The 21669-nt window shown below is 48.3% G+C and overlaps 1 protein-coding gene across 1 annotated transcript; it reads right to left on the bottom strand.

The window, feature by feature from the left end:
* Positions 1 to 3644: 3644 nt before the first annotated feature.
* On the bottom strand, positions 3645 to 21263 carry LOC120373215 (sodium- and chloride-dependent glycine transporter 1-like). Its single transcript, XM_039491364.1, has 3 exons — positions 21140 to 21263; positions 12482 to 12652; positions 3645 to 3947 (listed from the first exon to the last, which is right to left on the bottom strand). Exons 1-3 carry the CDS (start codon positions 21206 to 21208, stop codon positions 3645 to 3647), a joined length of 543 nt encoding a protein of 180 aa, XP_039347298.1. The 5' UTR covers positions 21209 to 21263.
* Between the last annotated feature and the right edge of the window lie 406 nt (positions 21264 to 21669).

Below are 21669 nucleotides of genomic sequence, written 5' to 3'. Positions count from 1 at the left end.
AGCACATTATGGGCAGAAATGGCATATTAGAACAGACTGACAATGGAAAATGTTTTTATAATTCTGTGTCCTATGCAGTCTATGCATTTTCACACAAGGAAAGACAAACTGACGTGGAGATGAAATGATGGCTTCACCCAGAAACAGCTTGATCATGTTGCCTTTAGCAGGTGCTAGAGAAGATCACAGTTGAACACCAGGCTGTATAGGAGTGCTAGTATCAGAAGTGACCACCATCTTGTTATTGGGACAATCAAAATAAAACTTTAAAAAAATAAATAAAAAAAAACAACACTCAAGGCAGAAGGAATGTATGATACTAGAAAGTTAGTAGATCCAAGTGAAGGCACATTTCAAGATGCAATTTAGCAATAGATTAAAAGAGTTGAAGACACAGATGGATGACAGAAAAACAACGGAAGTTTTTCAAAGAAGCAAGTGAGGATGCATCCAGGACTACCATGTGGGATGAGACTATCTAAGAAACAAGAATGGCTCCAACCAAATACATGGAAGCTAGCTGAATAGAGGAAAAAATTAAAGAAGAGAAAGCAACAAGAATGAGACAGCAATAAAAGAACTATTCTGCAACAAGAATATGCGGACAGAAACAAGGAAGGTAAAAGATTAGCCAGAAGAGATCTTAGAGAATGGATGGAAAATAAAGCAAGAGACACCGTGGAGGCACATAGGAGAGAGGATTCTAAAAAGCTTTCTCTAGTATCTAAACAACTGACATCTCAATGCTCTAACCCAGGGGTCGGCAACCCTTCAGAAGTGGTGTGCCAAGTCTTCACTTATTCTCTCTAATTTAATGTTTCACGTGCTGGTAATACATTTTAACATTTTTAGAAGATCTCTCTCTCTATAAGTCTAAACTATTATTGTATGTAAAGTAAACAAGTTTTTTAAGATGTTTAAGAAGCTTCATTTAAAATTTAATTAAAATGTAGATCTTATCAGTTTAGTGCAGTGGTTCTTAACCTGGGGTGCACGCACCCCCTGGGGCAGGGCCGGTGCAAGGATATTTTGCCACCTAGGTGAAACTTCCACCTTGCACATCGGTTCATTGAGGGGCAAATCCCCAATGAGCCTTTATAGACCCCAGGGGCCAGCTGTGCCCAGGGGCTGCTCCCCAGACCAGGTTCCCCCCTCCCTGCCCCCTGAACTCCTCTGGAGGGTGCACAGCCCCCCTGCGAGCCCTCCCAACCCCACCCAGGTGGCCCCCACCCTGAGTCCACTCACTGGCTTTGTTGGGCTTGGGCCACTGCAGCAGCACGGCAGGGAGGAGCCACCTTCCGGAGGCACCAGAGAGCCAGAGTGTCCTGCTTGCGGCAGCAGCAAGCCCCAGCCATGGAGGAGCCAGCGTGGTGCAGCAGCCCTGCAAAGGCGGTGGTGACACTGCTAGCAGGGAGCAGCTGTGCCCCTCCTGCCCAGGGGCGCCAGTAGGCTGCAGTGGATGTATGTGGGTGCCAGCCCCCGTGCACCCCCTGGCTCCCCCCTTGCCTAGGGTTACCATCTTTCAGCAATCAAAAAAGAGGGGAGAGCCCTGCCCTAGCCCCCATCCACTCCCTCCCACTTCCCACCCCGATTGCCCCGGTCAGAACCCCCAACCTCCTCCCACCCGCTCCTTGTCCTCTGACTGCCCCCTCCTGAAACCCCTGCCCCTAACTGCCCCCCAGAACTCCACTCCCTACCTAAGCCTCCCTGCTCCTTGTCCCCTGACTGTCCCCTCCTGAGACCCTCCCACCCTAACTGCCCCCCTAGGACCTTACTCCCTACCTGTCCCAACTGCCCCAATCCTTATCAATACCCCCGCCCCCAGACAGACCCCCGGGGACTCCTACGCCCCATCCAACCACTCCCCGCCCCCTGACAGGACTCCCAGAACTCCCAACCCGTCTAACCCCCCCAGCTCCCTGACTGCCCCCCAGGACTCCCCTTACCAGGCCCATGCCGGTGAGAGGCTGGCTCTACGTGGAGGCAAAACATGCTGCTGGGCTGCTGTGCACACAGCCCCTCCCCTGCAGAGTGCTGAGGCAGTGGGATGAGGGGAGCTGCAGGAGGGGCAGCGGCAGCTCACACTCTCAGGTGCCCCCCCGGGGGGGGCTCCTGCAGCATATGCATGCGGACAGCGGGCCTCATGCACCCCCCAGCTCCCCTTCGCCGTGCTCGGGCTCTGCAGCTCCCGGGAGTGTGAGCTGCTGCCACCGCCGCCCCTCCTGCAGCAGGCTCAGGGCCCCATGCCCTGGCGGCTCACACTCCCGGGAGCCGCAGAACCTGAGTGCGGTGAGGGGGGAGCTGGGGGGCGTGCCTGCCGCCGGCCCTGCTTCACTCAGCCGGCTGCAACCCCGGCTGGCAGCTGCGTGCCAGGCAAAATTGGCTCGCGTGCCAAAGGTGGCACGCGTGCCGTAGGTTGCCGACCCCTGCTCTAACCTTTGTAGAATTGTGTAGAAAAGCTCAAGACTGTACGATTTCAACCACAAAGGATGGACAAGAGTGCCCGTTCGATGGGACATTTCCATGCTGTGCTAAACCAGCCAGAACCATTAACACATACTGAGAAATGTGAAGACGTAGCGGTCTTATCTATACCACTACAAGTAATCTCCTCGGAGGAAGGAACTAAGGCCTGGTCTACACTTGGACTTTAAGTCGAATTTAGCAGCGTTATTTCGAACTAACCGCTCAACCGTCCACACCAGGAAGCCATTTAATTCGAACTAGAGGGCTCTTTAGTTCGAATTTGGTACTCCACCCCGACAGGTGGAGTAACGCTAAATTCGACATGGCTAGCTCGAATTAGGCTTGGTGTGGATGCTAATCGAACTTAGTAGCTCCGGGAGCTATCCCACACTGCACCACTCTGTTGACGCTCTGGACAGCAGTCCGAGCTTGGATTCTCTGGCCAGCCACACAGGAAATGACCCGCGAAAATTTGAATTCATTTTCCTGTCTGGGCACTTTGAATCTGACGTCCTGGTTGGACATCGGGGCGAGCTCCGCAGCACCTGCAACGATGCAGAGCTCTCCAGCAGAGGAGTCCGGGCAATCCCAGAATAGAAAGAGGTCCCCAGCATGGACTGACCGGGAAGTCATGGATCTGATCGCTGTGTGGGGCGAGGAGTCTGTGCTCTCGGAGCTGCGCTCCAGCAAGCGGAATGCAAAGACCTTCGAGAAGGTCTCGAAAGCCATGAAAGACAAAGGATACAGCCGGGATGCGATGCAGTGCCGCGTGAAAGTCAAGGACCTAAGACAAGGGTATCAAAAAGTCAGAGCGGCAAACGGACGCTCCGGAGCCAAGCCCCAGACATGCCGCTTCTACGAGGCACTGCATGCCATTCTAGGTGGGTCTGCCACCACTGCCCCACAGTTCCTCCTCGATGTTCGCCGATGGGGAAGATGAGGAATGGTCTTTGGAGGACGGCGCAGGCGACAGCGAACCCACTCCCGCTTTCCCTGACAGCCAGGATCTCTTCATCACCCTCACAGAGATCCCCTACCAACCCTCCCCTGCCGTTAACCCGGACTCAGAATCAGGGGAAGGATCAGGCGGTAAGTGCTATAGACGTGTAAACATTTATTTTTTATAAAATATGTATAGAAAAAATAGAAACACTATATAAAAAATTGTAAATATTAAACTATATGAAAAGTAGGTCCACACAAAGAGGGACTGAAGAAAAATCCTCTAGCGACAATTCAACGAAGGTGTCATACAGTTCCTCGAAAAGCCTCCGCAGGAGGTTTCTTGGGAGAGGTGCCTTGTTGGGCGCTCCGTTGAAGCAAACTCTTCCTTGCCAGGACATCCGAATATACAGAGGGATCATCGCCTCCACGAGCATTGCTGCATACGGTCCTGGTCGGTGCAGCGCTTCCCTTAGCATCCTCTCTTTCTGGGCACGGGTCACCCGCCTCAGGGTGATCTCGTTCTGGAAATACTGCATCTAAGTAGGGCAATTAGTGTATTGTTACTATTGTTAATGGTTTAAAATTAGGTTGCATAACAATGACCCTCGCCTAACAGCCACGTGCTAGAGGCCACAGAGAACAAGCATACATTGATCTTTCCCGTGCACTGGCGGGAGGGGCTGCAAAAGGCTCATCCTTTCTGCTTTCCACATTGCCTTTAGCAGGAGAGCACAGCTATCCACTAACTGATAAGCATTATCTACTGTAAGGCTTACCAGGACTGTCTGCAAGACGGATTCAGCTGTCTCTCCCCGCTTGTCCGCTCTCCTGTGCAATGGCGCCGCCAATGAGAGCATACTCCGAAATCTCGAACTAGTTCTGAGATCTCGCGAGACTTGGTGCCCTGTATAGTCTTGTTCTCTTAAACTGACTTGACTGTGTTCACTGTCCGCAAACCTGTATTTGTTCAAGGAAATCACTTACTTTTTCGCATCACACAGCTTCGGCTCTTTCCCGGACTGCCCCGGCATCCCCCTTGCAGAGGCTGGCTCAGATTAGACGGCGAAAGAAAAAGACTAGGGACAAGATGTTCCAGGAACTGATGGCCTGCTCCAGAGCAGAAGCGGCAGAGCAGAGACAGTGGAGGGAGACCCTGTGTCAGCAGCATCGCACACACATCGAACGGGAGGATAGGTGGCGGCAGGAAGACCAGCAGGCGACTCAAACGCTGCTTGGTCTAATGAGGGAGCAAACGGACACGCTCCAGCGCCTTGTAGATGTTCTGCAGGACCGCAGGCAGGAGGAGAGAGCCCCCCTGCACTGCATCTGCAACCGCCCTCCAACGCCAAGAAGTCCTGTCCCCACCTCACCCAAAGTTACAAGAAGGAGGGGCGGTAGGGGCCGTGAGAACTGTCACTGCACCGCAGCAGAGCGCTAATGTACAAGACACCTCTCGCGCTCTAAATTTGTAGAAGTTCTTCCCTTACAGGATCACCCAGTCCCAAATCCAAGTTTCAACCCCCACTGTGTATAACATTATTAAAAGCGGTTTGCTGTTACTCACTGTTTCCGCCACGTTTCGTGTCAGAAGACTTTGTGTGTAGGGGATTTTTAATTGCAGTGCATAGCCCACATTACCAGGGTACAGACTTGGGGGCAGGGTCAACTGCAGGGCACACACAGACTGCAGTCACTAGGCACCAGGGTCAGTCTGTGTGGTGTATGCTGCCCGGGTGATTCGTTGATGTGTATGCTTGTCCAGGGTCCTGGCGCCTGCCATCCCCGAATGTAAAGGCAGGCTTCCCTTACGATGCACTTCGACCGTAGCCACGAGCCTCTCCGCTGTCCTGAGCCCCAAAAAGAGCCCTCATCCAGGGACAGATACTCACCCTTCCCCCACACCCCTCACCCCTTCCAACGCCCAAACCCACAGCCCACAGCCGTCATGCAAACCCCTATCCAAAGACGGCACCCCTCGCCCCTTCCTGCAAACCCACCCCTTCCTGCAAACCCACCCCTACATGCACAACCACTGTAAACCGTCCCCCACCCCACAGACCTATGTAGGAGCAGGAGGCTGTCCGTCCTGTATTGGACAAGCGGTCTGTACATCAGTGCACACCGAACCCAGCACAGTATGCTTCCATGTTTCAACCCAGGAACAGAAATGCAAAGTCAACAAAAGATTTATTATTAATTACTGTTACATTTCATTAGTTTTAAAACGTGCTTTGGAAGTGGGGGAAACTTGGAGAACCGGGTTTGTGAGCTCAGATCTAACTCGACACATACAGACACAGGCCCATGATCAGGCTCTCTTAAAATCAAGTGGACAGTCACAGGTTACCCTGCTCTGCGAGGAAACTAGCTTTCAAAGCCTCCCGGATGCACAGCGCTTCCCGCTGGGATATTCTCTCGGCACAGGTGTCTGGCTGATCGTAAACAGCAGCCAGGCGATTTGCCTCAACCTCCCATCCGGCAAAAAAGGTCTCGCCCTTGCTCTCACAGAGATTGTGGAGCACACAGCAAGCAGCAATAACTACGGGGATATTCTTTTCGCTGATGTCCGAGCGAGTCGGTAAGCTCCGCCATCTCCCCTTGAGACGTCCGAAAGCACACTCCACGACCATTCTGCACTTGCTCAGCCGGTAGTTGAAGAGTTCCTTCTCACTGTCCAAGGTGCCTGTATAGGGCTTCATGAGCCAGGGCATTACCGGGTAGGTCGGGTCCCCGAGGATCACTGTAGTCATCTGCACATCCCCAACCGTTATTTTGTGGTCCGGGAAGAAAGTACCTGCCTGGAGGCGTTTGAAGAGACCAGAGTTCCTGAACACACGCGCGTCATGAACCTTGCCCGCCCACCCGACGAAGATGTTGGTAAAACATCCCCTATGGTCCACCAGTGCTTGCAGCACCATTGAAAAGTAGCCCTTTCGGTTAATGTACTCGCTGGCCTGGTGGGCTGGTGCCAGGATAGGGATGTGAGTCCCATTTATAGCCCCACCGCAGTTTGGGAATCCCATCGCGGCGAAGCCATCTATGACGACCTGGACGTTTCCGAGAGTCACTACCTTTGAGAGCAGTTGCTCAACGATTGCGTGGGCTACTTGAATCACAGCAACCCCCACGGTAGATTTGCCCACGCCAAAGTGGTTCGCTACTGACCGGTAGCTGTCTGGCGTGGCAAGTTTCCAGAGGGCTATGGCCACTCGCTTCTGCACACTCAGGGCTGCTCGCATCCTTGTGTCCTGGCGCTTCAGGGCAGGGGACAGCAAGTCACACAGTTCAAGGAAAGTGCCCTTACGCATCCTGAAGTTTCGCAGCCACTCTGTTTCATCCCAGACCTGCAGCACTATGCGGTCCCACCAGTCTGTGCTTGTTTCCCGGGCCCAGAATCGCCGTTCCACACCATGAACTTGACCCATTGCCACCATGATCTCCACGGCGCGGCGTACCCTGCTTTGTGAGAGGTCTGCGCCACTCTCCTCACCGCGCTGCCGGAGCCTCCTCGCCCGATTTCTCAGCAGCTGACTGTGGAAGAGGTGGACGATAAGGTGCGAGGAGTAGACAACGGCCATAAGTGCAGCGATGATCGCAGCGGGCTCCATGCTCGCAGAGCTGTGGCGTCCGTGCTGTAACCGACCAGAGAAGGGCGCGATCAGATTTCCCGCCGGCGCTTTCAGGGAGGGAGGGCGTGATTGACGGTTCAATGACGACAGTATCCCAAAACCGCCCTCGACACATTTTTTCCCCCAGCAGGCATTGCGAGCTCTACCCAGCATTCCAATGGGCAGCGGGGACTGCAGGAACTGTGGGATAGCTTCCCACAGTGCACCGCTTCGAAAGTCGACGCCGGCCCCGTTAATGTGGACTCAGAAGTTCGAATTAGTGTATTTAGTGTGGATACACAAATTCGACTTCATAAGGTCGAATCCACAAATTCGACTTAAGTAGATTCGAAATAGTCTTGTAGTGTAGACAAGGCCTAAGGCTATAAACCAGCTGAAGAGTGCTAATGCACCAGGCTAGGGTAAAACAAATGCTGAAATGTTAAATGCTGGGGAGGAAGTGCTGGTGAATTACATGTGCAGGCAGTTGCAGAGATCTGGAGATGGGACACCCGTCCAAAGATTGGAGAAGAGGTGTTATCTGCAAAATCCCTGAAAAGGTAGAACAGCTTATTTGTGATAACTAGAGAAGGGTGATACTCCTAGCTGTATCTGGGAAAGTGTTTTGTATTATCATTTTGAATGGGATGAAAACTGCTATTGATAAAGTACTCAGGGAAGAACAGGCTGGATTTCAATCTGGTAGGTCATGTTCAGAACAGATTTTCACCTTGGAAGACTCATTGAGAAAGGCTTAGAATACCAGAAGAATATAGCTTTTAACATCCTTGATTTTATGAAAGTATTGGATAGCATGCACAGAGATGCCCTCTGGAAGATCTTGAGACACTATGAAATCCCAGCGAAGACAGTTAATTTGATAAAAGCTTTGTATGACAAGGTTGCATCAGGACCAAAAGTAGAGAGACAGAATGGTTTAAGAGTGTTACTGGCATAAGGCAAGGTTCCATTTTTTCTCCACTTGGCTTCGGTATTGTCATAGATTTTGTGATGATAAGACGAGAACACTGGTATTGTTTAGGCAAGAAATAAGCTGCAAGACTTAGATTTTGCAGACAATATAGTCATGCTGGATACCAACTGGGATGGAATGAAAAACTCTTTATGAACCTAAAAGCAGAAGCAGTCAAAGTGGGATTTTGTATCTGTATACAGAAGACCAAAATCATGGAGATAGGAGAGAATGCTATCAACACTGGCAGATGTGTGATTGATGGAGAAGAGTACAAAAGAGTTACTGACTTAATCTATTTTGGAAGTACAATATCTGCTAATGGCCATCTCCCTAAAGATGTGAAGGCAAGCATTGGCAAAGCCAGTGGATCATTTTCCCATGTGTCAAACATCAGGAAGAGTAAGACACATCTACACACAAAAATGAGATTGTAAAGTTCTATTGTGCGCCCAGAAACATGGCAGATGGCAGAAGTACACAAGAGGATGCTGAAAACACTCCACAAGCATTGCTTAAAAAGAATTTAAGGAACTCACTAGAAAAATCATGTAACCAATGTGGAAGTGTTGCATCACATGGGTCAGCAGACTGAGGACTCAGTGATTCATAGATGCCAAGGGCAGAAGGGACCATTGTGATCATCTAATCTGACTTCCTGTATAACACAGGCCACAGAATTTACATTTTAGAAAAAGATCCAATCTTGAATTAAAAATTGTCAGTGATCAAGAATCCACTAGGACCTTTGTGATCAGACAGAGACTGCTACGGTGGTTTGGTCATACCATCAGGTAACCACGTGGCATAAGCACAAGGTATGTCTTAAACTGGTTCCTTCCTGGGCGGAAAAGAAGGCATGGAGGACAATGAATGACTTATTGCAGGATGACTGAAAATGATGTTGCCATCATGGAGACTACAAACATCTTGCTCTGGACAGACAGCAGTGGGGAAAATGGGTTGCCTCATGCGCCACTAGGCTCAGGAGATTCCACAGCTAAAAGCTAAGAACAGTTCCAGTAGTATAAAAGTGCTTATACCCAGGGGCGGCTCCAGGCCCCAGCATGCCAAGCGCGTGCTTACGGTGGCATGCCGCGGGGGGCGCTCTGGCGGTCGCCGGGAGGGCGGCAGGCGGCTCCGGTGGACCTCCCGCAGGCGTCCCTGCGGAGGGTCCGCTGGTCCCACAGCTTTGGTGGAGCATCCGCAGGCACGCCTGCGGGAGGTCCACCGGAGCCACGGGACCAGCAGACCCTCCCCAGGGACGCCTGCGGGAGATCCACCAGAGCCGCGGGACAGGCGACTGGCAGAGTGCCCCCCACAGCGTGCCGCCGTGCTTGGGGTGGCGAAATGGCTAGAGCCGCCCCTGCTTATGCCAGTCTAGCTTATTCCAGTGTGGGAAGGGGATTAAGGTATGCCCAGAAAAGGCACCTTTATACCAATATAATTGCATCCACATTAAGGGTTGTACCAGTATAACCATTCCAGTTAAAAACAACAATCCTAACCAAAATAGCAATACCCCTACAAAATCAGTGTAGAATAGGCCCAGGTGTTAAGGGCCTTTTCAAATGCATAAAGCTGGTCCAGCTGATAAAAGCACCCTTTCCCCTGTGCAGAGAGGGCCAGTAAAGCCAAGTCACTTGCCTAAGAGCACAGATGTAGTCAATACTAGAAGGGAGGTCTCCTGACTCCCAGTGCTGTTTCCAATCCAGGAGGCTGCACTTCTTGACTGTCTTCTCTGCCTTCCTCCCTTCCCCATTTGCTCAAGGCTTTTCTCTCCCTCTCCTCTGAATGGGGCTTTGCCTTGTAACTCATTAGGCACCTCAGGTTGGCACTAATCAGCACTGCCACACACCCTGTCACTTCTAATTAAGTTAGAGTTCCTAGCCAGGAAATAAGAGCCTCATGGGCACAGATTCACCTTCCCTGAGGTGACTGAGCTGGAAAGGACGTTGTGAGCCCAGTTTTTTCCCTGATGCAATAGTGCTGCAGGGTTCTCCTCTCCACTCATCTCATTTAGCGAGATTTGAATAACTCCCCCCAGCTTCCCAGAGTTGCATTCCACCCTCCCCAATTCATTTACATTTCCATCAGCCTGAGCTGTCATTCAAACTGGGACAAACGGGGAGAGATTGTGCTTCCCCAGGTCTTCACAAGGAAGTAACCCGGGGTGTGTGGATCTTGGAATAGGGGGTGACCACCTCCATGGTCCCATTTCCCACCCCCACCCCCCACACAGACATCTTAGAACCTTGCATAAGGCTCTCCACAGGTTCAGGATCCCTGTGATGGAAGAAGAGGGGACTGGGAGCAAGTCATATGTCCTGCCCGTACTGACTCTGGTGAGAGTGACTAGCCCAGGGCAGGGTTAGGTAATACACCTTGTGAAGAGTTATCTGGGGCAGCCCTGGCTAGGGGAGACACTGGTAAGAAGAAAGGGGAAGATCAGAGGTAAAGAGCCAGTGTCTGATCCAGGACTTGCACTTGGCACAACTCAGGAGGGTGCTTTATGCCATCTTCACTCCCCCTGATCCTGGAGGCAGCTGATCTTCACTAGAAATTTAAGCCCAGAAGCCTGTGTCCTCAGGGGGCCTTCTGGGAGCCAGGCATTGACGGAGTATAGAGTTGCCTCATTCAAACTCCGTTTTCCATCAACACTCTCTGCACCAGAGAGTGGGAAGGGTAGAGATAGATGCTGCTATGACAGCTCTGTGCCACACTGGGGGAATCCTCCACTAGCCAGTTAAGTCAGCATTATGGTTGCCTTGCATCATCATACTCATGCATATCGGTTGCAAACAGAACTGCAGATCTGGCCCGCTCCAGGTAGGCCAAGGTGCTTGTTGAGCCCCTGGGAGCTGAGCAAATTCACGAGAACCTTCCCAGTGTAGCGATGGCCGCTGCAGGTCATTCTGAAGTAGGCAAATGCCAGGCCACCCAGACGGAATGATCAGGGGAGGACTTAGCCAAGGAGGTCCTCATTGAGATGTCTTCCTCTGAGCCCCATCCTGTGAGGAGGCGATCCTGACCACTGTTTTGGGTATCGCCCATTGACTATGGACCCATAACTCCCTATACAGGCAAATCTTCCAATGAAGTCACTGGGAGTTTTGCCTGAGTAAGGGCTTCAGGATTTGGGCTCCCATAAACTGGTAGCTACCAAATGAAAGTAACTTTGTCCCACAAAGCCTCAACACATCACCTTCAGCTACAGCTTAAAATGACCCTGCTGCTTCCCCATTTTCTCCAGCATCCAGTCCAAAACGTTCCTCTTTCTTTTTAAAACTCTCCATGGACTTGTTCCAGACAAATGCACAATTCTGGTTTGTCTCTGCATTCCTTCCAAATCTCTCCATTCATCTACACTGGCCTCTTCCCTATCCTTTCATGGTCTCAAATGATATTGGCAAGAGCACCTTCTCTTACACAGCTCCTTCCATTCTCATCACATCACAACACTCAGCTAGAGAATGAAAGGGCTGACAGGAAAAGGGACACATTGGAAAGAACTGATAGATATGGTCACGTGCCTATAGAGGAGAGGTAGATGATAGGAGACATTTCTATTTGGTCACACTACTGAGTCACTATATTCTTTTGGAAGCACTTCCAAACAGTTCGGGCCAGATTCTCCATTTCCCTGCATCTCGTGTCATCATTTTACACTATTGCAAATTGCTCCCATTCTAACTTATGCCCACTTTACACAGATGTAACCAACGAACACGGTGTCAGGCCTCAGTGAACCAGGCCCTCCTCTATGTCTGTCCCTTTAAAGAAATGCTACGCATTGAATTGTTTGACATTCACGATCGTGAAAACTGCTGTACTGACAGTGCCACAGATCAAAGACAGCATGGGCAGCATAAGGACTATCTTCATCCCCACTGTCCCACTCATGTGTCTCAAATGTGATCCACAGTGACCACCTCTGGGAGCAGGAGGGTACTTTATTCCCCACACCTCTATTCATCTGCGGCCTCTCTTCTAAGCCTCTCAACAAGAGGTTCAATTAGGGCTAGTTGCCGAGGTGGTTTCATACTAGTACAGTAGAACCTCAGCGTTGCGGACATCAGAGTTATGAACTGACCGGTCAACCACACACCTCATTTGGAACAGGAAGGATGCAACCAGGCAGCAGCAGCAGAGAAAAAAACCAAAACCCAAATACAGTGCAGTTCTGTGCTAAATGTAAACTACTAAAAAAAATAAAGGGAAAGCAGCATTCTTCTTCTGCATAGTAAAGTTTCAAAGCTGTATTAAGTCAATGTTCAATTCTAATCTTTTAAAGAACCATAATGTTTTGTTCAGAGTTATGAACAACCTCCATTCCCAAGGGTTCATAACTCTGAAGTTCTATTGTACGGGATGGAGACCATCTATTCATTTCACACAAGCCAATGGGAAGCACTCACACAGTCTTTAGTCACTGATGACCTGGGCTGGATTTGAATCTGTGACCTAGAAGTTCTAGACCTTCTTTTACCTTCTTTAGTGATCCCCTGGTTTTCAGCAGGATGAAAATGACGTAGAGTGGAATGCAGATCATGGAAGAGAAAGCCATCAACCAGCCCAGAGCGTAGCCCCACGGAGGGTACACGTACCAGTTGTTGTATTTGAGGGGGGTGTACTTGGTCAGTGAAAATAGGAAGGTCGCCTGAGGAATGAAGAGCATGGTGAGTCAGAAACAGGTGGTGAGAGACGGTTCCTGACAAGGGATGTATAAACAGTAGAAGATTTGTGATCTCCGTACCTAGTTATATACTTGTTCCTAAGTGTTTGGGAGTTGGAAATATTGTGATGGGTATGTATACTGCTGTTACTTACCAGCCTTAACTGAGTTTTGAAACATTTTTTGGTTTTGGAATTTTCCCTCCCCCATGTGCTGTTTTCCATTCATCAACCTGTCCCCTCCCCTGAACCTTTGGGATGTGAGTCTCAGTGCTCTTCTACCTCCGATCTCCCCACCTTTCCTTACCTCGCCTTGCCCTCTCCAACACGGATCCTCTAAACCTCCAGGAAATTCCCTCTCTCTCCAATGTATGTGTAGGAGGAAGGTCCTTATTTGTAAGCTCTCTGTAGTCAGGGTGCGGAAACTCTGGAGCAGCCAATCAGGGGCTGCAGTTTGGGCACCTTCTCTGGTGACTCCTGGCTTAGTCATGCCTCTGACAGGACTGACTTTTCAGCTCTGAGAACAGCCCTGGGGCACCCAAGGCCCTCTTTGAAAATACTCATTGAAAGATGAGCTCTCAGCTTGCACCCAGCCCTACAGAGCACTCAAACCACTAAGCTCTCAGCAACTCATGCATGACCAAGCAGCAGCTCCAAAAACTCCCTGATTGTTTTCAACTCCCATTGGAGCCCTCAGGTGGCAGCTCCAAAAGCTATTTGTGCCTATCCAAGCTGTTGAAGATTTTGGCCATAGTGCCTGATTCTGATCCCATTGAAGTCAATGGCAAACAAATGTCATGACAGTCACGGGAACAGGATTAGGCCCATACCATCTGCTGAAATCAATGGAAACAAAACTGGGCACGAGACAAAAATAGTCAATATCTTTCCTTAATTATAAACTGTTTTCTTCAAACAGTCGGTGGGTGCATTTTCAAAGTGATTTGACTTTATGGAACAAGTTGTTTTTGAACTAGAAGGAGTCACAGAAATGTAGACAGAAGAGAACATTTCAGAACACAATAATTCTTTAATGGGCTGAAATTAAAAAATGATCAATTCCCTTCAGGCTTTGCAGATACATTCTCCTTTGCCTGCAGAATAAATATGCCAATTTTCAGGCTAAGTGAAATTTCCAAACCTAAGACAAAGCTGTACAATGGAAATTAATTCCAGCTTCAACTACAGAGAAGCTACTGCTCCTCCACAGCAATTCTATGAAACACTAGTGCCCCTCTCAAATTCTCTTCTTCACTCAGATTCTAGGATCCCTGTACAAACATGCCTCACCATAGTTTGTACCAACCAAGCAAACACCAGGGGTGACAACCTGCCAGCATATCTTAATCAGCGGCCACCGCCGATAATAGCAATCATGTCCTCGATGCTGTCATAGAAACGGACTGCACCTTGACCACCAGAGGAAGGGACAGAGAAAGAGAGAGGTAAGGGGGGGGGTGAGAATTTTTGTTCTTCAGAAATTACTCATGCCAAGTCCAGGTTCAGTTATGCTTTACTAAAATGGAAGCTCTAATTCCATACAGCAGGGATATATTTGGTCCTCCAGGTGCTCAGAATTTCTGGAATTCAGGCTGCTTATTTAGATGCCTAAATATGGAGAAAGGTGCAGGGGTGTTGTTTGCTATGGAGCAAGAAGGGCAGTTGTCCCTTGCTGGGCCTTGGTTTTCACCGTCACCCAGGCTCCATTATGTCTTCCACTTTTTGCCATCCCTTTCTCTCCCCCACACCTTGGGATGTGGTCATCAGGAAAGCAAATTTTGCCTGCCTGAATTTTTCTAAATGACCCCTATGGCTAGGTGTCTCACTTTAGGCACCCACTCTTAACAATTTGGGCCTAAAATAACTCCCTAACCTAGCTGACCCCCCCTCCCCAATAAACCTGTGGGTATACACAGGCTTTGTAATGTGCCCCATAGGTCAACAAGAGACAGTTCTGTTAGATTAACTGTGTGGCTGTGGGTGGAGGGGCTCTTTGAAGAATATTCTGCCCTACTAACCAGATGGATACATCTTGGGCTTTCAGCTTAATTGTCCTAGCTGGTATCTAGGACTGGTCCAATATTTTCCCTCAAAATGTTTTTTTAAGGCAAATTGGATTTTTGACAAAGCAAAATTTTCCATGAAAAAACTTTCAATAGAAAATTGACCTTTTTTTGTTTAAAATCTGAAAACTTGGGAATCAAAACTTTTTGCTGAAATAAAAAAAAAATCAGTTTGCAAAGTTGACATGGTTCTTAATGGGAGTTGAAGTGGATGGCTCATGCCCTCATTCTCTGTGGCTGGGTTCCCCAGATGTATTGCATCTTCCATGATGCACCACATCCATGTGATTCCCATGATGCACTGCAGTGGCTCAGTAAAGAGGGGAGATTGGGGGCATATCAGGAGATATATAGTCTGTCCAGGGAGCCCACTGTCCACCCCTAGAGGAATTTGGACATGAGGCACCAGAAAACTCCCATGAGGCAGCATTTCTGAATTTCTGACTTTGGCCAAAAATATTCAGTGTGGTGGGTTTCTTTTTTCTCCTGAAAAGTTGAAATTTTCCATATGGAGGAAAAAGTGTTTTTTGGACCAGCTTTACTGATATCACTTTCCAGGTTCAAACAGGCCCATGGAATAGTCTATGTGACATTGCACAATCTTTCCACAGGAACATACTGTGATGTTCAATACAGCATGGGCAAATTCATCCCTGGTGTAAATCTGCTAAAGTCAATAGAGTATCATGAACATAACATGAGAACAGCCATACTGGGTCAGACCAAAGGTCCATCTAGCCCAGTATCCTGTCTTCTGACAGTGACCAATGCCATGTGACCCAGAGGGAATGAACAGAACAGGTAATCATCAAGTGGATCCATCCCATCAACCATTCCCAGCTTCTGGCAAACAGAGCTAGAGACACCATCCCTGCCTATCCTGGCTAATAGCCACTGATGAACCTATCCTCCATGAATTTATCTAGTTCTTTTTTGAACTCTGTTATAGTTTTGGCCTTCACAACATCTTCTGGCAAAGAGTTGTACATGCTGTGCATTGTGTGAAGAAAAACGTTCATCCTGGATTTCTCTACAGGATCAAGTGGAAGGGAAATCCTAACTGGGGAAAGAGCTCTTTTTCAAAAGCAAATAAACCAAACAATAGCAAGGAGAACACAGAAGACACCTCTGCACAGGAATCCATATTCTACTAATTATATTTAGTAGTAGTATCATTAATGTTTCCTTTTCCAAATGTATTCCAGATAAACACCATTTTCTGTGGTTCCAGTGCGCCCATTGCAAGCAGTGGATGATGTAGTGGAACACGGTAGGACCTGACATGAATGGATTCAGCATGCCCTTGAACACGAGGTTTGCATGATCTACCTTTCACAAGCAAATGACAAAGTAATCAGGCTGAAGAAGTTATCAGTTCACCCAGTCACCATTGCTTTCTAGCTAAGAAGAAGCTGGAGGCACAGCATGTGTTGCCCTTTCTCTCCACTACAGATTTGGAAGGATTATATACATTACGGGAGGGAATGTCCTAAAGATCTCCCCAGAGCGATCTTTGCTGGAAGGAACAGACGTGTCTGCTTTTATCCTGTGCATCCTAAGAGTTGCCATACTGGAACAAAGCAATAGTCCCTGAGACCTAATATCTCCTCTGCAAGTGACCAGTGTTGGATGTTTTAGAAGACATTAAAAAACACACTGACAGTTCCCCTAATTTTGCAAACCTATACCCAGAGGGGAAGTTTCTTTCTGAACCCTGCTGGTGATCAGTTTATAGTGGCTCTGCATCCTGATGTTTCAGGGCATAATATTTTATATAGCCTATAAGAACCGCAGATGCTGTTCAAGTTCAAATGTGTCTAATCTATTTTGAAGTTATTAAATTTTGGTTTTCTCAAGACTATCCAGCAATGGTGAGTTCCTCAGGTTAATTATACAGTGCATTAGAGAAGAAAAGATTTCCTTCAATCCATTTTAAATTTGTTGCTCTCTGTCTTTCCTTGATCTTGTATTATGAGAAAAGATTAAAAGGTGCAATTGGTCTACTCATACAGTAACTACCATCCTCAGTTTGATTGCCCTTCTTTCTCTAATTTGAGATGAACTCACCAAAGCCGAAAGCAGAATTCAACTGTACAACCCATTCATAGGGTAGCATAATTGTCATTTACAGTCCTATAGAACCTTTCATTTGAGGATCTCAAAGCACTTTACAAAAGTAGATATTATTGTCCCTATTCTACTGAGGAGCAAGCTGAAGCACAGAGAGGCTAAGTAACTTGTCCAAGATCTGCCCAGCTAAGCAATAGGAAAGCCCAGAATGGAAACCATGACCCACATCCTTAGCTGGTGCACACTGGCATAGCTCCAGCTGAGGATCTGGCCCAAGTTCTTCAGACTCTCAGCCGCTGGGGAAGCTGAACAACGTCACGAAGAGTAAGAGGCCTCTCTGTTTGAAAAAATCAGGTTGACACTTAACAACCTTCCATGGAACAGAAACATGGGCTCTAAGGAAAGTGATGAAGAACGAAGCAGAGAGATGGTGCGTGGTGCATGTGTGAGGGGAAGAAACCAAGGGCCAGCTTACTGACCATGAAAATGCTATAGTCATGGCCAAGAGCTGTGTCATGGGGTGGAAGAACTGGAAACCAGCACAAGACACGGGCAAAGAGAATTCATCTGAGGTGAACAAATGGAAAGACATTTGCAGTCTTCAGTGCAAACCTTATGTGGCAATATTTAGACCAGGATAAAGTCCTCAGAGGCCTTCACCTTGCCCGCAATAGAGGGAGACTGATGAGGAGGCATTAAAGACATGAGTTTGCAAAGCATAACCAGAGAGAAGCTAAAATAGGGCAGTCTGGCAAAGAGGCAGCAGAGCCCTGTAAGCAACCCATCCATTGGAAAGCACAAGTACCTGTTCAGCAGGCTGAAGCTGCAGAAGCCTGCTGAAAGCAGAAGAGTGAGTGGAGGCATGAGAGGGGAAGGAAAGGGCACCAGCCGGGGATCATGTTATGAAAGAGAAAAGGCGACGGCAAAGATTAGTTGTCCAGGAATCCATGCTGAAGATGGGAGGAGGGCCAAAAAAAAAAAGTGTAATTCATTTTTGTGTTAATAACATTGCTGTAGTACCCAATCAGGATCAGGGCCCCATTCTGCTGGGTGTTGCACAAACACACGGGAAGACACAGAGTCCCTGCCCTGCAAGTTTACAATCACAATGACAGCAGAGCTCCTGAAACACAGCACCCCAGTGAGGTGGGAAGAGCTCTCATGCCTCTCGATGGGCTTGGTGCAGCTGGGGCTAGGGCACAGAACTGCCCCCTGGAGCTCCTCAGTCCTAGACTGTGCAAACACAGGGCCTGTTCCTGGCATAAATTAGACAGGACTGGTGGATTCTCTACTAGACTCTGACTTCTAATGGTCCCAAGGGGGTGTTGTGGCAGCCAGGGGTCACTGGAGCTATGCTCCCTTCCTCCGGCCTTAGCTCCTGCACAGACTACGGGGAGAAGGGTTGGCATAAAGCCACTACAGCAACTACCCCCTCCTGAGGTTCTCCTATGCAGGTGGAATCCTCCAGTGGCTGGCTACACTGCTTGCCAAAGGAGCAGTGTAAGGTATCCCGGGTGCAGTCACAATAGAGAAGCAATGGCTTCTCTCTCCAAACTCAGTCTGACAGTGCTGCCTCAGCTTCCCGTTGGAAGGTTCTCTCCACAATCATAGGAGCTAGAAACCTCTTCTCCTCCCCACCTACCCCTCCAAAAGAGCTTAATTCCTGCAAGAACTGATTATGGGCTTATCTTCATTGCAAAGTTTCACTCAAGTTATAACTCGAGTGTTGCCGCTGAGAGATCAGACATTTCCAGGCCTGGGGTCTAATACTGAGTGGTACTGAGCACCTCCAACCCTCCTTGATATTAGTGAAAGCTGCAGGCAGTCAGTACCTCTTAGAATCATACCTGACTAGGAGCACAGTATTGATCAGACCACACGCATCATTAAATCTGGTATCTGATGGTCAGTGCTAGTGCTCCAGAGAAAGGGATAACCCATGCAGTTAGCCAGAGGAGTAATACTCTGTGAGGGTGGTGAGAGGGATCCCTTGTTCTTCGTAAATCTTTATATGCAGGAAGGAGCCCAGAGCTGTCATAGCTGGACACACATTACAGAAATTAGTGAAAGAGTCCCATAAAGGGAGCTACTCTCCTCTCTCCCTCTTACTAAAAAGGGAACAGATCCTGGGGCCCAATCCCTGTGTGACTCTGTATCTCCACCAGGAGAAGGTCTGTTTGAGGGATGCATCCTCAAGGTGAAGCTCCCCAGGTGATCTTGTGGAAGAAAACCCAGGCTGTGTTTAAATTCTAGGGGGAGGATTCCATTCATTCTATGGCAATGAGATTTCATTCCCCCTATTGCAAGGCTTCTCAAACACTGCCAGGGCGTGGACCACATTTACAGACAGAGGGCCTCCTGAGCATCACGCCTCCCCATTCACAATTGCACAGGCCACATCCCTTCCCAACTGTGATCATAACACATCCTGGTGATAACCTCACTGATTGCTCATGTAGAAAAGAATTACTAGCAATGAAGTCAGTGCACTCTTAGCAGTCTGTAATGGGACATAGCAGCTGGGAATGAAGAAGAAAGCCAGCCCTGTTGGGAGCCACTATCCTGCTGAGTGTTAGCATGCATGCTTATTCATAGAATCATAGATATGTGAGGCAGGAAGGGACCTCAAGAGGTCATCAAGTCCCTCCCCTGCTCAGAGGCAGGACCAAGTGAACCTAGGCCATTCCTGACAGGTGTTTGTCTAATCTGTTCTTAAAAACCTCCAGTGATGGGGATTCCACAACCTCCCTTGGAAGCCTATTCCAGTGCTTAACTACTATTTATAGTTAGAAAGTTTTTCCTCATATCTAACCTAAATCTTCCTTATTATACATTAAGCCAATTACATCTTATCCGACCTTCAGTGGACCTGGAGAACAATTGATCCCCGACTTCTTTAGAACAGCCCTTAATATATTTGAAGACTGTTCGCAACCTCCTCACCTCCGCCCCCCCATCTTCTTTTCTTAAGACTAAACATGCCCAGTTTTTGTGTTTTTTTAAAAACATTTCCTCATAGGTCAGGCGAGGACAATACATGTTGTGATTGTAATGGCTTTACTCTAATTTGCACTTGCTGGCTTCATTTCTAAGAGTGTTGAAATGGAGTCAGTAGAAAAAAATGGGGAAGTTAGTTAAAAAAAGAGTGACTAATGCCAGTTAATGGGTTTTCCCCTGCCTATGGGTTGGCAGCACTGATTCTCTGGCTTACGCTGCAAAGTATTACAGCAGTGGCGCTAACACAAACACACATTCCAAGTTTCCCTATTGCCAGCTACTAGGTAGCTTCCTCCTGCCTGTCAGCAAGGCATTGTTACAAGGATTTCAGATTTCCGGTGCACAGCTTTAGTCCTGTAAACAGACCAGGCTGTGTCAAATCCACTGATGGCATTTGCCAAAGGGGAAGCACTAATGTAATTTTTTCCCAGCTCTGAAAACCGAGCATAGAATAAGTTGATAAGTTTTCAGAGCTCTGGATTTGAAGGCTGATGCCCCAATAACATGCTGCAGGGAGCATTCTCCAAACAACAGTGTACACACCAGGATTAACTGTTCCAGATGAGAGCTCACATACAGTCCTCTCGCTGCATCACAGCTGAGACTGAAACCATGAGGACTGTTTTAGATAACTAGAGCAGAAGTGAGGTGATGCTCTAAGGCAGCATTTTGGGAGGTCCTGCAATGAAACCATGCTCTGTTTTTTGCATTTCTATAAATCTCTCTCACACAGACACATGCACACACAGAGGGAGCAAGGACAAGCTTTGGGAGTCCAACCTTGCTCCTCTTGAAGTCATTGGGAGTTTTTCTATTGATTTCACTGGGCGCTAGATCAGACCTTTAATTTCATTTGTAACTGTGGCCAGACACTATGCAAATGAGTTTTATGCATGCTAATTCACAGTGTGTATGTATATGGAATTTCAGATTAAATAAATTGTCAGGATTAAATTAACAGAAAGACAGAGGGAGATCACATGACAGGTCAGCCATAAAACAGCAGCCACTGCCACTCCTACGTGGAGAATCCTCTTCTGCTCTAAATGAGCATAGTCTGTGTCAGCCAGAAAGGGCTAGAGGTCCACTGGCAGAACAGCACAGTGCGTGGGAGACAGAACCTCTGCCTGAATGAGCAGGAACACTGAATTCACTTCTCTTCCTGGGAAAATCCCTTTCCAAGCAGAGATAAGAATCATTCCTATGCTAAGCGTATGGGGACTGAGGAATCCCATGGGTGAACAGATTAAATCAGATGCACAAGGCACTCCTGCTTTTCCCTGGGGCTGTCACAGCTATTCCCATCCCTCCCATAGTAGCCTGGGTCCTTGTGTTCCACTTACCATACACCCAGCCAACACAGATGATTTCAAAAATGGCCAGGAACAGTAGGCATGTACCGCTGGCAGCATAATAATCAAACAGCTGGAAGACGTACATTCCACCCTGTGTCAAGCAGAGAAAGGGGAGACGTGGAGGGCTCAGCAAAAGGGTATGTGCAAGAGAAAATGGCTCGGCTGGAATTTGGACAAATACAAAAACAAGGCTGAGGGAGATGGGAACTGCACACAGAGCAAAGGGGCATAGGAGGAGGGATCTCTCTCTAGGCCTGTCCACACTAGGAAATTATACTAGGTACCACCTTGCACTAAAATGATCATCAGGCATGGGGCCAGGATGATGTTTCACAATCATTTCATAGCATGATTTCAGTGTCCACAGAGACCAGGGATTTGGTTTTTTTTAAACGCTGCTATAGACCATTGTCCTTGGGAAGTTTCTAGCACTGTTTCTGAATGTGGTCCCTGGCTATGTTGAGCTTTGGGTATAAGCCATAAAGTTTAGATCCAGGTGTGAACTACCCTGAAGTTCA

Source organism: Mauremys reevesii, linkage group 1 (assembly GCF_016161935.1).
Source record: "Mauremys reevesii isolate NIE-2019 linkage group 1, ASM1616193v1, whole genome shotgun sequence".
In the NCBI taxonomy this organism is placed as follows: Eukaryota; Metazoa; Chordata; order Testudines; family Geoemydidae; genus Mauremys; species Mauremys reevesii.
Note: the sequence above shows the minus strand (reverse complement) of the source record. Positions and strands in the feature narration are given on the sequence as shown.

Excerpts from the sequence above, each read along its gene's own strand:
- LOC120373215 (XM_039491364.1), bottom strand. The coding sequence starts at position 21,208 with ATGCTGCCAGCGGTACATGCCTACTGTTCCTGGCCATTTTTGAAATCA. Across the intron at positions 12,653-21,139 it reads CTGTGTTGGCTGGGTGTATG|GCGACCTTCCTATTTTCACT; the intron begins GTAAGTGGAACA and ends TTCATTCCTCAG. Across the intron at positions 3,948-12,481 it reads CCAGGGGATCACTAAAGAAG|ATGCAGTATTTCCAGAACGA; the intron begins GTAAAAGAAGGT and ends TGCCCTACTTAG.